The sequence below is a fragment of the Choristoneura fumiferana genome, chromosome Z, assembly GCF_025370935.1.
Source record: "Choristoneura fumiferana chromosome Z, NRCan_CFum_1, whole genome shotgun sequence".
In the NCBI taxonomy this organism is placed as follows: domain Eukaryota; kingdom Metazoa; phylum Arthropoda; class Insecta; order Lepidoptera; family Tortricidae; genus Choristoneura; species Choristoneura fumiferana.
In genome coordinates this window covers 35,499,032-35,516,212 of record NC_133472.1, presented here as the reverse complement: position 1 = coordinate 35,516,212, position 17,181 = coordinate 35,499,032, and the positions used below count along the sequence as shown (strand labels likewise).

At 38.2% G+C, this 17,181-nt stretch overlaps 2 protein-coding genes across 2 annotated transcripts in view; both read left to right on the top strand.

The window, feature by feature from the left end:
- The window catches only part of LOC141435826 (clavesin-1-like), a 29,521-nt gene extending 12,892 nt beyond the window's left edge, over positions 1-16,629 (top strand). The window contains exons 2-7 of the mRNA XM_074098659.1: positions 10,614-10,834; positions 11,149-11,308; positions 12,024-12,085; positions 12,970-13,163; positions 13,803-13,919; positions 14,950-16,629. Of these exons, the coding sequence (XP_073954760.1) occupies positions 10,624-10,834; positions 11,149-11,308; positions 12,024-12,085; positions 12,970-13,163; positions 13,803-13,919; positions 14,950-15,201 (996 nt within the window). The 5' untranslated portion in view covers positions 10,614-10,623 and the 3' untranslated portion in view covers positions 15,202-16,629. The remainder of the gene's footprint in view (positions 1-10,613; positions 10,835-11,148; positions 11,309-12,023; positions 12,086-12,969; positions 13,164-13,802; positions 13,920-14,949) is intronic.
- LOC141439733 (uncharacterized) lies at positions 2,939-4,951 on the top strand. The gene has a single exon (XM_074104104.1). The coding sequence runs from the start codon at positions 3,169-3,171 to the stop codon at positions 3,940-3,942; it is 774 nt and encodes a 257-aa protein (XP_073960205.1). The 5' UTR covers positions 2,939-3,168; the 3' UTR covers positions 3,943-4,951.
- Positions 16,630-17,181: the final 552 nt, after the last annotated feature.

Here is a 17,181-nt window from a genome sequence, read left to right as displayed (position 1 = left end):
TAAAATACTATAAAAGACCTATCCAACGATACGCCACACTATAGGGTTGGATGAGAAAAAATAAATCACCCCGACTTTACGTCTATGGGAGGATTGGGAGACCTTATTTAATTTTTTTTTGTTTTTATTGTTCCATTTTGTCGGCATAGATTACATATATCAGTTTTACATATACAGGCTGGCCCATTTATATCGGTCAGTATGGGAGTCTGAAACTATACGACATACGAAAATTTCTTCTTAGGAACCATGACGTCGATTTTAATAACAAGAAAAACTGCATTCATGCATTTAAAAAAAAGCTGTACTCAGCTCGGGAATCGAACCCGGTTGTTTTGAAAAAAAAAAACTTCGAACACCTACTAAAATAAATTAAAATATGTGAAAACAATGCATTTTATTCATTTTAGACATAATGTTTCATGGACACATTTACTTCTTAAGACGTACACAATCGATATCTAAATAGAAATAGTGTGTTTTTTTTTCAAAACAACCGGGTTCGATTCTCGAGCTAAGTACAGGTTTTTTTAAATGCATGAATGCAGTTTTTCTCGTTATTAAAATCGATGTCAAGTTTCCTAAGGAGAATTTTTCGTATGTCGTATAGTTTCAGACTTTCCCATACTGACCGATATAAATGGGCCACCCTGTATATCCGTGCAAAATTATAGCTTTCTAGCATTGATAGTCCGTGAGCAAAGCCGCGGACAGACAGCCAGAGACATTATGACTCCGGAACCCTAAAAAGCGCATAAGATTCATCGGAAGTATAAACAAATGTTTCGCGCCGTAGATTGGTGCCAAGTATAATTCCATGTACAGAATAACTAAGTACTTATTTAATAATAAAGTAAGTCTCGATCAATAGTGGCCCGGCACTGGTCTATACTTAATTAAGTGGTAACGTCTAGTTAAGGGAAAGACACGTTAACAGTAATCTATCAATCTTCTATCTTCTTTTATCTTTTATCCTTTTTTTTCGCTTATGCGTAGAAGATCGTCTCGTTGCTGGGCAGACTCAGGAAAAGTACCAACAGCATCCTGAGTGTCATAGCTGATAGGTACGACTGCCCCATTCTGGCGTACTGGGTCGGTCTAGTAAAGGCTGTAGCGCGATTTAGATTTAAGTACCTAGGCGATAAACTACCATAGATTAAGAATTACTGACACTACTTATATATGGATGTAATAACGTCTGAAATTAAGTTTATTTTAATATTAAGTAAATAAATATACTTACCTACATAAAAATTAATCATCGAAATATACCAAGGTACTTACGTAAGAGCATAACTTCTGAACGACGTCACCAAATTGGATATTTTTTTTTTTTGTTTTCGTTATTGTCAGGAAAAGGTTTGTGTGAAACAAAATAAAAGGAACCTAAAAAAGAAACGGGGCCAAAGCCGCGGGCAACAGCTCGTAAATAATATATATATATATAAAACCTTAAGCATGGTTTATTGTTAAACCGGCTAACTGCTTCATCATCAAACCTTGGATACCTTAAGTTAAGACAATGCTTACAAGTCCACACGGCAAGCTTGCGTTGCGTCATCGTTTCCGTTCTGCCTTGGGGTTCCAGTTTCTAACTTCATCAACATGTTGTCATAAGAATTACGCATAATTGCCAAGTTTGTATTGTCAACGCAATAACAAATTCAACATGTTTTTATTCAATTTAGGCTATTATAATAAGCACTTATGAATGTCAAAAAATCTAGCTAACACCGTTTCGGAAAACCTCTGTTGAGGTGAACCCGGCAAGAAACTCGACCAGCCTATTCCTACTTACTATTTTATTTAGACAGAGAGAGAACAATAAGAAGAGGATGAAAATCAAATCGAAAGACTCCGTTTCCGTTATTCATGTTTAGATATGCGATATATATATAACCACAACCACATCAAACAAGTCTTCGGATTCGGATACTTATTATTCCTATTCCTATTCCTAAATGTTCAAAACTGTCAAGACAAAAATATCCCAACTTTGATGAGTACTTATAGTTACAAGTGAAGCTAAAAATATGTACATCTAAAGCCATATAATTGATAATAATTAAGAGGGAATAGAAATGTTATGCGAGCTAAAATCGTAATGGTGCATATGGCTACAATGACAAATATTAATTTTCCCAGTTCATGCCTGAAACGATGGTGCCTGCTCGAACAAATGGGTTGTCGCCTTGTTGCAGTGATGGTGGATTACATTTCACTTTCAGTCTGCTGAGGGCCTACGCTAGCTGACGCGGTTTGCACCGAGCGGGTGGACGCATAATATATATTGAAAATAAGTTTTTGGTGAAAATTTCATTTTTAATACAAGCTTTTTTTGCTGACTGTACTTTTTGTTGACTATACTTGTATTGTCATCTAAACTACATTTACATACCTACCAAATTTCAAGTCGATGCCATTGACCGTTGAAGATTTCCGTCCTGTGCAGACGATCCTGGCCGGACTAACAGGATTTCACTACCAGATTATTGTATTGTCACTACTGAAAGTTGGTGGAATTTAACTTGCAAGATTTGATTACAGACTGACTGACAACGGGACAGGTGAAACTATAAATAAAAGCATACAAAATAAAAGCTTGTAAAATAGCAAAAATGAGCAGCACTAACTGCACCCTCCGCCAGATCCGTGCACCCGCGGCAGCCTAGCGTAGACTCAAAGAAAGAGCGCCATTCATTATACTGAAGTAGGTATAATATTAAGTAATTAAGCTCTTAAAAGCATTAACGAATGAATTAAAGCCAAGTTTAGACTTGAAAGAAAAATCGTGCAAGTTGCATTAGGTACATTGAACATTGCGGCGCTCGACTGCCCACTACAAACTCGTTGGCTTTACGGCCTCGCAATGTAATACAACTTGCACAATTTTTCTTGCAAGTCTAAACTTGGCTTTAGACTTCTTAAAAGCTGTCATTACTTTGACAAACCAATTAAATAGCTACCTGTTCGAAAAAACAAATTTAAAAAATTGGAGACATTATTTTAATTTTCCATAAAACGGCGAAGCCTTAAGCTGCATGTTGTTCTAAGGACTAAATAAATTAGTAGCCCGCGCACGAAATAGACGAGGTTTCTCTTTGGGGTTGTGATGACAGAAAATTAAAAGCGGCGCTGCGCCCTGCCCTCGCACGTCTTGCACCGAACATGATTGCAGCGACAAAGTACATAATTCCCGTATTAACATTACTGATTGTAACACGGTCAATTTTCTCACTTACTTGTGAAGAAATATTGGTGATGCCTGCCGAAAAAAAACTCACCGTTCAAGATCTGGAGTCCACTCCGCCGAAAGAAATCGTTAAATGCGTAGCCCAACTCGGTAGGGAGCAGTTAAGGAGCGAAGAGGCGGCAGTTATTTGGAAATCGATTGCTCAATACTTCGGAGGCGTTGCCGAGATCCCTGACAGCGTCCTCATGTTGCTCCACTGGATCACCGCAGCCATCGCCCCAGAGGACTACGCTAATATGACTCTGAGCAACATTGACGTTATCCAAAACTTTGGGTTGAACTATAACCTGAACGACGCCCAGCTCTCGGCTATAGCTAATCGAGTCCGTGAAGATTTTGCTGGTAAGGAGCCTGAAGATTACACTTACTATGATCTGACTGCGCTGCGCCAGATATTGTGCGCCTATAATAGAAGTGAGATCGAGAGGATTCATCCCGCGGTGTACAGAGAGGCAGCGCTTCTTGTGAGTAAGTTGGAGAGGTGCTCTCCTGAAGTATTGGCTGGTTTCGCTGCCCTTGCTGTTAAGGAAGAAGCTTTCGGGTCGCCTAGCACCTGGTCCGAAGCTACTTCGGAAATCGTCGGCAAATCCGTCGCTCAGAATGTGAAAAACATAGGCCCGGAGCAGCCAGCCACTCCGCCGCCCACGCCCAGGGTTACAGAAGATTTGAAAGAGAAGAACAATAATTGAATTCAATTTATCATAATCAGAAACCAAGAAGCCATTATAGCAAAAAAAGTTAAATGCGCAAGTAGATAACTACTCTTCTGCAAAGCACGCTCGAAGCTACAATAGCTAGATACTAATAATTAGCTGCTTGCTTAGGTTGAATACACAAGTTTTAGTTAAATAAACCCACCCACGATAAAATAATCTGTCAACAAGCAAGCGCCACCCATAGCATAGGTGCCCTCCGGCGTCTTACGTCAAAGTCGTAAAATGTCCAGGTGCCCAGGTTGTAGAATGACCAGGTAGTACAATGTCAAGATCGTAAAATAACCAGGTGGTAGAATGTCAAGATCGTAAAATAACCAGGTAGTAGAATGTCAAGGTCGTAAAATAACCAGGTAGTAGAATGTCAAGGTCGTAAAATAACCAAGTAGTAGAATGTCAAGATCGTAACATAACCAGGTAGTTAAATGCCAGGTTGTAAATTGATATTAATAGTACATAGTACGAAATTTTTTAACAATAATGTAAACCCGACTTTGTATACCGAAATTTATCTAAATCGGAAGGAATAATGGGGAAGTTTTTGTGGATCGGCATTGTGTGTCCCCCCTCTATCTTGTCCAGAAAATATGCAAAATATGTAAAGGTAACGCTTTCAACGAAAATTGGTTTCAACATGAACGGATATACCGTTTTTGAGTTATTGCCGAAAAACTGCGCTTCTCAACAAAAGGAAGCAAGTGCCGTGAAGATACGCTCTTTTTCTGGTAATAGATTTTAAGACTGTAGTAAGTGTTTTAATTGTATTATAACGCACATAATATTCCTTGATTTTGGTCCACAATTGGACGCAATTTCGACACTGGACATTTTACGACTTTGGCGTAAGACGCCGGAGGGCCATAGGTGGTACAATAGAACTTTAAAGAAACAAAAAAAAATATCGCGTACCTAACATTTTTTTTTCGTAGTCATATCGAGAAGAGAATCCTATGCATGCATATCGAAATAAAATATATTTGCAGTAGATTTTTTTTGTTTTATTTTATTATCAACTTTAGCCGTTGCTAGGCTGTTGCCCCCGATTCCAAGTAAAAAAAAATATCATGTGTATCCAAGTTGCTAATTATTAAATTATGTATAGGTAAGGAAGCCCATTCGAATCAGTCCCGCCTTTTCCATTTAAATTCGTTATGTATAGCGTAAAGTATTGTAAAGCGCAATAGGTACTTTGCAAACGAATCCCTGAATCACAAAATGGTTTTCGAAAACCTATTTTTTTGTGAGAGACTTATTCAACGACTCGCACCATCAGGCAGACTAGATATAAAATCATCCCCTCTGTACATACAGGATAAGGTGTAATGCAACACGGCCACGGACGGTTTTGTTATTCCTTTTACGGCGTTTATTCATGAAAATGAAAGCACTTTTATGTAAGTGCGTCCTTTTGGTTTCAAGAAATGTAAGTAGATACTTTTATGGTTTCGACGTTTCCATGTGATTGATGGTCGTGCTTTCTGGCACGACCCAACTAGTTTAAAGAAAATGGAATCGATTATCGATTGTAATGGTCACAAATTACACAAAATAAATGTCTCAAAATGTATAGCCTCGCACATTAAGTGTGAAAACCGGCCAAGAGCGTGTCGTACACGCCCAATATAGAGTTTCGTAGCCATTACGAAATAATCCATACTTAATATTACTTAATATACTTTATTACTTAATATTATTTAATGCAAATAATTATAAATGCGAAAGCAACTCTGTCTGTCTGTCTGTCTGTCTGTTATGCTTTCACGCCTAAACCGCTGAACCGATTTTAATAAAATTTAGTACAAACATAGAATAGACCTAGGAAAAGAACATAGGCGATCTTTAATCGCGCAAATAAGGCTTTAAGGGGTTGAAATAGGGGATAAAAGTTTATATGGAAGGTCGTCATTATCGAAGATAAATCGACGAATCTTTGTGTTTAGGTATTTGATATGAACTAAAAAAAACTATTAAATGCGAGTCGTTTTTAGGGTTCCGGAGCCGAAATGCCAAAAACGGAACCCTATAGTTTCGCCATGTCTGTCTGTCAATCCGTCCGCGGCTTTGCTCAAGGACTATCAATGCTATAATTTTGCACGAATATATCTGTAAACTATACTGACAAAATGGTACAATAAAAAAAACAAAAAAAAAAACTTAGGCTAAGTACCTCCCATAGACGTACCTAAAGTGGGGGTGGAGTATCGTTTTTTTAAAACCATTAGGGGCTTGCTAAGACGATTTTCGATTCAGTAATTTATTTGCGAAATATTCAACTTTAAAGTGCAAATTTTCATTAAAAACGCCCTATTTAAAGTGCAAATTTTCATTAAAATCCCCTCCCCCCCTTCTAAAATCTAAACCGGTGGGTGGAAAAATTTGAAAAAAATCAGGATGGTAGTAAGTACATCAAACTTTCAAGGTAAACTATAACGGCTAAGTTTGCTTAAAAATTATTAGTAGTTTGAGTAAATATCAGCCTAAGGTATAAAATATACCTAAACTTGGAAGATTCCGTATAAAATACGAAATCCTAAGAAAAATATTACTTTTTTTTTTTTTTAACTGTTTATTTCAATAAAAAATGCATAATTACTTGATTAACCTTAGCTTCTAATCTTAAATTAAAAAGATTTTTTGAGTTAAGGAGTCTCTAAAGTTGTTTGTACAATGTGATCCTAATATAATCATTCTCATATTGCTATACCCACTCAGTTTAAGTATCTTGACATTCGGAACTTCACGGTGAAATTTGCACACGCTTTTAAACGAAGCAACGAAACTATTAAAAACTGTGTTAACTTTTACAATAAAAACATAACAAATGCCGCTAATAAATCTACATGTAGGTATTTTTAGTCCAATTGTGTTCGAAATACTGAGAAACGTGTGTTACAATTGACCGCTAATCCAAACCCTAAATCAAACGGAGCAGATTTCGTAATGGCTACGGAACCCTATTTTGGGGTTTCCATTTTTCCTTTTGAGGTACGAAACCTTAAAAACAGTTGTTCTTGCGCTTTTGAAGTTTCGACCCACTTGAAAATACGGGGACGAAAATTAAAGTTCGTAAAGAATTCCTAGCAATTTACTATATTAAGTATATTTATCGGAAACATGTACAGGTATGATAAGTAAAAATGCCCTCTTAATATAATACTACCCTCCTAACTTACACAAAGGACGTAAAGGTGCCAAGAGTTCACTATGAAGAGTCCTTTTGTTTTGCAGGGTAAAATAATACACGTGGTATCGCTAGTGTGACTACCCGCCAAATATTTATGTTTTACCAAAAAATGGAAAACAAAGAAAAATAGTTTAGTAAAATATATTATTTTCAGTAAACCGCAGAAGTTTCTATATATATGTAGGTATTAATGGCAAAATAGCTATCCAAAAAAAAGTACTTCCCAAAATTACTATTCCATGCGGACGAAGTCGCGGGCAAAAGCTAGTTAAGTAATATTTTTCTAAGGATTTCGTATTGTGTACGGAATTTTCCAAGTTTAGGTATATTTTATACCTTAGCCTGCTATTTACTCTTAAGCTACTAATAATGCTCAAGTAATCTTAGCCGTTATAATATTCTTTTGATATACTTCTGGATTTTTTCAAATTTTTCACCCAACTGTTTATATTTTTAAGAGGGGGGGGGGGCGCTTAATTTTAATGAAAATTTGCACTTTAAAGTTGAATATTCCGCAAACAGATCACTGAATCGAAAGACCGTCCTGGAAGTAATGGTTTTAAAAGACGTAATCAAACTATCCAAGGATACCCCACACAATAGGGTCAGTAGAGAAAAAAAAACACTCCACTTTATGTTTATGGGAGATACTTTCCAGAAGAAAAAAAAATATTTTTTTTTACCACTGTCGTGACTGAATGTATATTCATGCCAAATATATTACAGCTTTCTAGTACTAACGGTCTCTGAGCTTAGCCGCGGACAGACAGACAGACAGACGGACAGACATGGCGAAACTATAAGGGTTCCTAGTTGACTACGGAACCCTAAAAAAGAACTGCAAAAGCCGCTACTATTTCACTAATAATATTGATGGATTTTTTCCTTGCATATTGCTCGTGTTAGGCTCGTGTATGAGCTGGCTAAATAGCCTATGACTGCTATGACATATTTCTCACGGACCCTCAGAATGACATATGACAATCGTGAAATAAGTATTCATATATAGATGACTGACAGAATAGATTAGGAATTTCACAACCGAAAGTAACGAAGCACGAAGGCTAATCGAAAATGGCGATGGATCTGCAATGATCTTTCGCTTATGGAACAATACCGACTGTTCAAGGTCTTTGCAATGCAGTAGGTAGTTTTTTGTTATTAAAATCGATGATATGGTTCCTAAGAACAGATCTTCGTATGTCTTATAGTTTCAGACTTTCCCATACTGACCGATATGAATGTTACACCCTGTATAATACACGTAGTCAATAATTCATTATTGAACGGCGATGGCACCCACAGATTAGATAAAAGCTGGCTCACGTGACAAAGGTTCGAGGACTTTGAAGTGCGATATACATAATTTGATGCTGGTATTGTTTTTTTTTATACAATATAGGCTTGCGTTTGGCCACAATCACGCCTGATGGAAAGCGAGGATGGCCTACGATGAAGCACGCTTGCCTAGTAAATGCTCATTCACCCTAGACTTGAAAGCGGCCAAATTGTCTTTTATTTGGCCTCATTTTTCATAAAGTTGATTTACGGAAAATAAGCAGAAAGAGGCAGTTGAGCGAGGTGTTGCGCTCGCCCCCGAGCAGTGCGAACCGTACCGCAACGCTAATGGGTGGCTGATCAGCAGGGCTACTACGAAACCCGAAACTCAAAGTTCGTGTCGTGCGGTCCCTCTGACACTTATACTATTTAATACGAGAGCGAGAGGGACGGTACGACACGAACTTCGAGTTTCGAGTTTCGTAGTAGCCCTACTGGAGCGCGCGGGGACGCCCGAGCCAGCCAGCAAAGGACGTTGTAGTCGATGCCTAAAAAAAAGGAAAGTATTACCTACGTAGAAACCATTTTCGAATGCTGATACGTGCATATGCAACGAACTTGCATTTAAACTATGATATTGTTTCACATTTTAATAGTTCGTTCTAGAATTCTTATCACAAAAAAGAAGAGACTGGCATTTAAGACACAGGCACTGCCTAGTTTAAATGCTGACGTCAGGATGTCTGGACCACTTTCATACTCATTTTTTAGGGTTTCGTACCCAAAGGGTGCCAACGGAACCCTATTACTGAGACTCTGCTGTCTGTCTGTCTGTCTGTCCGTCTGTCACAGGGCTCTATCTCTTGGGCCGTAATAGCTAGGCACCTGAAATTTTCACAGATTATGTATTACAGTGGCCGCAACAACAACAACAATACTTAAAATAAAATAAAGTTACAAATTAAAGGGAGTCGTCATAGAAGAAACGTGTTTCATTCAGCCGTTTTTGATTGCTAGGCTGCCAAGATGACGGCCGTCAGTTGCTAGGGGCAACGCCCGTGACCCTATGTGGTTTAATGTTTAACTACTTATTAATTTGCGATTTTATTAGTGCTATTTTATAAAACCTTCGATAATTATAATAATTGTCTCTAAGACCGTGGTTTATTTTTTTATGCAGCATTAAGACTAAATAACAATTTATAATCCACAAACCTCCGACACACACTACACACACTTCACAAAAGCCAACTTCAATAAAGCACTCACAGCCGCTGTATTTAATGCTTTTTACACTTAAAAATGTCCGTTATAATTCATACTAAGTAACACTATATTTATTGACAAGGTCAAAATTTAAAATCAGGTTAAGATTTATTCACTAATTCATAATAAGTACGCGCCGTTCGGCCGAATTACTGCGTTCAGCGAAATTTTTTTTTTTGGCGCATGGCAAGATTCTAAAGCGCTATTCAGCCTCCGACAGGGCGACAGCTAAAGAGGATGAGAATTTAAAATTGTTCTTTATTCAAAATACTTGCACCTAGTGCTTACATTTTGGTGATATGTTTTTATTAACTTGTAATGTAACTAATTATGTTTGTTCAATTATATTTCAACTTAAATTTGAAGTGGATATCTTCAACCGATTGAGCTGAAATGTTGCATGCATGTATAAATCCGATGACAATGCAATATTATTATGACATAGAGCTGATCTGATGATGAAGTTAGATGTTGGCCATAGGATCTCTGTAATAAAACGACACGACTGCATCGATTTTGGTCAAATTTGATTCGTCTTGACGACTATACCTACTTTGGTAACCAGGGACAAAAAGTACCGCCCGCAAAAAAGCTTGTAATAGAATTTTTAGAATATTTGTTTTTAAAACATTGTACGGAGTTGCGGAACCCTTCATGAGCGAGTCGCTGGCATTCGCACTTGACTGTTTTTTATTTTAATAAATTGATACTGCTTAAAAATCTGATATTTTTTCTGTTAATTTGAAAGGTTAGGTATTCCTATTAATATAAAAAGTTTCAAGCGTTTCTAAATTTTTCATTCATTCCCCATTATCTATTCTGTGCTGGTACAAGGCTGGTACACATCTTTAGTTAGTTGGTACCTTATACCTACCTTTTAATACAGCTATACGATTACCGTAACTATATTTTTTTCAAGAGGCTTCACGATGACAACGGCAAGTGTTTTACTGACCGTGAGCAACAACTGGAACTCCAGCACCGAGAAATGCGAGAAGGAAGTGCTGGGGCGAGCGGCGCGCAGCGTGGCCGCGGTGGCTGCGCGGGAGTTGCGCGAGACGCCCGCCACGCGCGAGCAAGCGCTGCGCATCATGAGGGACTGGCTGCAGAAGAACCCGGACGTCGCTAATGTGCGACAAGGTAAGACAAAAGCCGCAGGGTCTGAAGGGCTACTACGAAAGCCGAAGTTCGTGTCATACCGTCCCTCTCACTCCAGCGGGACGGCAAGACCCGAAGTTCGAATTCTGCATTTCGTAATAGAGCCAATAGGTACTAGTAGAGCGAGAGTAGCGTTACCATTAAGGCCGCGGTCATGAAATCCGCCTTCGATAATACTTACTTAACCTATTTTTTTTTAACACTCAACCTTTATGACTCTTAAATTGGTAATCACTTCTTTATTGTATAAATACCGATACAAATTAGCATTCTCATTCTTACGTGTTCTTTTACAGATGAATCATTCTTACTAAGATTCTTGAGACAGAAAAAATATAGCATACCGATGGCGCAGCAGACTCTTCTAAAGTACTTAAATCTGCGAAAGTATTATCGGGATTGCTTCACAAATCTGGACTGCGAGGATCCGCAAATAAAGGGCATAATATCTGATGGGTAAGTTTAATCAAATAAAATAACTTTACCTACGTATTTACCCGTCAGATGTTGCAACTCTACCTTCCCGGGTAGAAGCAAAACTAGCGTCACGATTTCAAAAACCCCAAGCAATTGGATTTAACTAATCAGATCTTTTCCCTAGATAGTTTTATATATATATTTTTTTCAAAGTATCGGGATAAAATTACAAAATTTCAACCTCTGAGATTGAAAGATGGGAGACATGAATTTTTGCGACTCTATTTTTAATGCAAAGTTTATCCACGACGTAATTTCAGTTAATTCCCAAAGAATTTCACGCGTGCAATATTTCCATGTCGTCAACTTTGTGGCTATATTGCAACATGCAACATGCAAAGACTGAGATCACGAGTAGACCGAAATAGAGGGGTAAGGTATAGCTGTAGTTTAGCCATGCGCGTTTTAAGTTTAATTTTGGTGACGCATCCCTTTACGCTGAGATTGTAAGGTATATTCTGTGTTATGAGTTTACATAATGCAAAGTCGGTCACTCACGACTGGTTACGAGTGCACTGTCAAAATCCGCGTCCGCTATCAAAGTTCACAACGGCTTTCCTAATTTCACGTGTCAATTTATTTTCGTATTTTACGCAAGTAATTTTGTAAGTAAATAAGAGTCTGCTAGATTTAGTCTGCTTAGTAATTAACCTAAAAAGAAATTGAGATTTCATAATAATTTCTTAATTTAAAGGTACATAATGATTTCGCCTGTACGCGACAGCAAGGGTCGCCGGGTCATCATCTACAACATTAGTAAGATTTTTATTGCATCATAAAGATAACATTTAGATGTTAGATGGCTCTCTCTGTGCGTTTTCCTTATGGTTTGCTTATGAATAATTTAACTGGGTGCCTATTGTGTGTATGAGGCACTGAAGGTCTCAGTGGCGAGTATGGTAATGTCTCAGATGGATCGTCAAAGAGAACAACTTCAGCACTTACGTACTTCTAAGCTACTAGCATTAAATTTGTACACCTATAGCGACGGTTCATAGAGTGCCTTCTATGCTATTCACGTCATGCTCCCTGGAAACCCCACTGTCTGCCACATAGAATCGAGAGTACAATAAACTGAATTCGGGGTTGCTGGAGAGATTCTCTATTTAAGAAATTTCACATGGATGCACTTTTTCAATAAATAATTCTCGACTCGATTCTATTGAGGTACTTTTTTTTAAGTAGATACAGTCAAGTTTACAAGTTTATGAACTCGATTGTACTAATTCAGTATTGCTTTATGTCTTAATAGCTCACAAAACAGACAGGGTGTGTTCCCACTAGTTCTATTGACAGTACTATAATAGAGTTCTATAATAGTACTGTCAATGGAAGTAGTGGGAACTGACAGTGGGGCTTTCCAGGGAGCATGACGTCAATATTCATTCATTGGCTCTCGGCAGTGAACTCGTGTAGGTAATCGATGTTCAAAGTGTACCTATATACATACCTACTTGTATTTTGCATCAAAAATTATGAATAAATCTTTTAAATAGTTGTGTGGGGAGGTTTTCTGTTCAGTCAAACAAACCCAACTCTGCGCTGAAATATGATGGATACATTTTGATCTACCTGTTACTTAAGTACCGGCGATTGATCATGCGTCTTGATGTATTTAGGTAATTTTGTTGTTTTTTTAGGTAAGTTCGACCCGGGTAAATATATCTGGCGGGATATGTGCCGTGCCCACGTTATCGTGTACGAGTCGATTGCTGAAGACCCCGTGGACCAAGTGTGCGGGGTGACACATGTGGGTTCCGGTATCGGCGCATCTGGTGCCCATGTCATGTTATGGAACCCTGTCGACTTTGCCAGAATCATAAAATGGGGAGAGGTGAGGGCTTTTCAAGTTAGCCATCGTAACGAGTCGTGTTCTGATTGTATCTAACCTATTCGCCCGCGAATTAAGATGTGTATATGTATAATAATAATGTATTTTGTCGGCAGTAAGATGGTTTTTCCACCCACCGGTGGACGCTCGATTTTAATGAAAATTTGCACTGTAAACTTGAATATTTTGCAAACAAGTCAATCGAAAACTTAGCAAACCCGTAATGGTTTTAAAAGACCTATCCAACTATACCCCACACTATAGGGTTGGATGAGAAAAAAAAATCACCCCCACTTTACGTCTATGGGAGGTACCCTAAAAAAAATTACTTTTTTTTTTATTGAACCATTATGTCGGCATAGTTTACATATACATATATCCGTGCAAAATTACAGCTTTCTAGCATTGATAGTCCTTGAGCAAAGCCGCGGACAGACGGACAGACAGACAGACATGGCGAAACCATAAGGGTTCCGTTTTTGCCATTTTGGCTCCGGAACCCTAAAAAGGCCTACGCCCAGCCCAAGCCATCTTATTCTGAGAGGAGGCCTATGGCCAACCCATCTTATTCTGAGAGGCCTATGCCCAGCAGTGGGACATATAAAGACCGAGATGAAAATAACCCTGTATTTAACATTCCAGCAATCTCTCCCGATGCGACACAAGGAGATCCACGTAGTCGACATGCCTGCTGGAATCCGCTACGTGGTTGACTTCGCCATCTCTATGACAACGCCGAAAATGGCGGAAAGAGTTAAAGTAAGAATTGTTTTCACACGTTCAAATGCCTGACGATCCGGTCACGACTGCTTGCGACTTGCGGCGCAGAGCTTTTCTGTGTTCATTACTATTCATTAGATACGCGTGCGGCAAGCGGAGCGGACCCATTAATGACTTACATTACATCACTTCATAGAGGTCCGGTGTAAGTAGTTTCATGCAGCCGACCAAAAAACGCTTTATGTCCACGCAATAAGAGCTCTAAGCTAGTTCTTATTTCGTAGATATCAAGAGTTTTTTGATCGGCTAAATGCGACGTGCTTACACGTTGGCTAGTGTTAAGTGTCGCTCAGGAGCTGACGCCATACGGACGTACATATTAAATTAATTTTAGTGACCATCATGAGTGCTTGGACTACCGAAGAAATTTTATACTTTTTCTTTAAATAAAAATACCTATAAATTTTTATCTAGTTTGCATAGGCTTGGAGTTTGAAGACGCTTGGCAAGCCTCGGCAAGGGTGTAAATGTAGCATTAGGAAACGCTCGCCGCGACCGCGTCGCGAGTGCACCGTGGCAGGATCTGGCTGGTAGTGCGGGTCGTGCGGGCAAGCATTTTCGCCACTTGTGCAGGTGACAGGATAGGAAATTTAATTTTAATAAGTTATTATTTCATTTGCCGTCTTTGCAAGTGTGGGTCAAATGTTAGAAGTAGTCGAATTTAACCCAGTTTCAAAGGGTATATTTTGGTATATGTGGACGTTGGTTTGACAATGCAAGCAAAGTCGACAAAAAATACTGTCAGCAAGAAATCGTGAAAGGAATCCACGTTTTCACCTAAAACGGCCACCGTATGGCAGAAAACGGCGAATTGTGTTTAAGAAAAGCGCGTAAATAGCCTTCTGTTAAAAAACAACTCAATTTTATTTTCCTTAACGAGATGTATTTTTTTTATTTTTATTTATTTGGCAAAAAACATAAAAAAAACATAAGGCCTTATTCTAATAAGTCTTACAATATTATGCACCCTGGTAGGGTATAGCCACATTTATAATAATGTAATTTTCAGCTCCATACGAACCAAAAATCAATGCACAGCCACGTCGACCCAGCATGCTTGCCGGACACCTACGGAGGTTCCATACCGACTCGGGATATGATCCAACACACAAAGCAAATCCTGAGCGAGCAAAGAAAGAAGCTGCTTTCACTCGACGAAATGGAGATCTTAAGTACACGCGGTATTGTGTCATCGCGAGGCAAAACTAAACTCAACACGCAAGATGTTGAAGGTAGCTTCAGAAAACTGGATATAGATTAATAGTAACTGAATGTTCAATAAGTCTGATGCCGCCTTTAGCATCGTGAATCGATGATGAAAGACTAATGTTAGAGAAAATAATAGTAAGGGTTATCCAGACGCGGGACAAGGCGTGATAGCCTATGGCACAATCTTAACGGTGTCCAGCTAGGTGAGTGCTTTCTCTGTCCATTGCATGTACTACAAAAAAAAAAACATTTAGGTACCGAGTTAGTAGCAATTTGTGTCGATGCTATTTCTTAATAGTTTCGTTGGCGAAAAATAATAAACTGTCTTGACCCTACAGACGTGCAAGTTGCAGAAAGTTTCCAAAAAGTTGGGAAAGTTCTCGGAAATTTCTAGAAATTTTCACAATAAATATACGAAATTTAAATTTAAGAAACGGAAAGTTTCAACCCTCATACAAAATTGTGAGAAGTTTCCGAAATTTTCCTATATGAAAAATTCCGCAATTTTGGCAAGTTTCCTTTGTCACATCATTACTTGAACCTAATCGTCCTGTAATTAGTTGAAAGCTCGTGTTGGTAGGAGGCCATAAAGTCTTGCCTAGCCTACATCAATTTATGGCCTTGTCCCGCCACTGGATTAGGTACCTCATGTCATCATGAGTTTTATAGCAACTGTGTAGTTTAATGCTGCATTTTTATATCAATTTAACTTTGCAACGCTTAAGCAAAATCAGGAAGAAATTCAAAAGGAAGTCAAGACAACTAGCATTGGGGCAAGGTTACTACTAGATTTATCATTTCGCAAGCAGCATCTGGTTTAGTCTGTTGGATACATTGATATAATAATCATAAGTTAATACAGAAAGTATATTATTGATATAAAAGCATTCGCCGTGTTAACCAGAAATTTTTTTTTGGGTAATTTTTGGCATACTTTTAGGTATTGGTAGCTTTAGGTTAAGCCAGCAATTATGAACAGGTATTTTACTTTAAGAAAATTACATTAAACAAAACATGTGACCGGATTATGGTTGTAAAATAAAAATAAATATAAAAATATAAATATGTTTTATTTGACAACAAAATTTTATTGTAAATAAGTAAAGATAGACTGTAAGAGTTTTCTGTCTATTAAATCATATAACATACAGGACATAGCAACTTATATCGCGAACATAAACTATCTATCCAATCTTTGCGCACCATCATACTCGTATAGTCATCTGCCACAGCGGAGCGTGCAAAAATATCTGAAACGTCCTTCCGGCCCTAGAAATAGAGTCGTATCAGATTTTTATGCACGCTTGTTGTGTCAGATATTGGTGCTGGTGACTGTACATAAGTACAAAAATCTACATGCATACAACTAAAAAGCATGTGGCAGGATTGTGGTTGCGTATACCTCTCCCATATCGGCTTGCACAGCCATAAAATAAAAGGCGTTTTATTCCCTCATCCCTCATGACACTGCCTTACAACTTCATTGTCTTCATATGCTTTTTGGGCTACTCTACACCAAGGGCTCAATATATTGTAAGATTCATCTTTACAACCCGTTATTACAAACCGATCGAAACGATCGATCGATGGTGTATGTCGATATCGTACGATATTGACATAGGTACAGTACATATATTTGGAAGCGACCAATCGCCACGAGAGATCAAAGCGATTATCTTACCACGCATGGAGCCCCTCCTAATGTTAGGCAAGAACTACATGTTCATATTGATAAAACTGAAGCATAGAACCACTTACAGCTGAAAAAATTACACAAACTTTTCTACTAAAACGAGTCAGATTACTCAAGAGTAACTCAAGAGTTTATCCCAAAGTTCTATATGACATTCATGATTCCTCCATGATCATCCATTCCATAACTGAAATTTTTCATGTACGCGCGTCTGCTTTCTGTACTGCTTATACTATATTACGGGGAGTCATTGTTACTGTATTTTATATTCCTTGGACAGGGAAGTTGTTACGAGTAAGTATTTGTCCGCGACTAAATAGTCTATAGCTATATGTAATG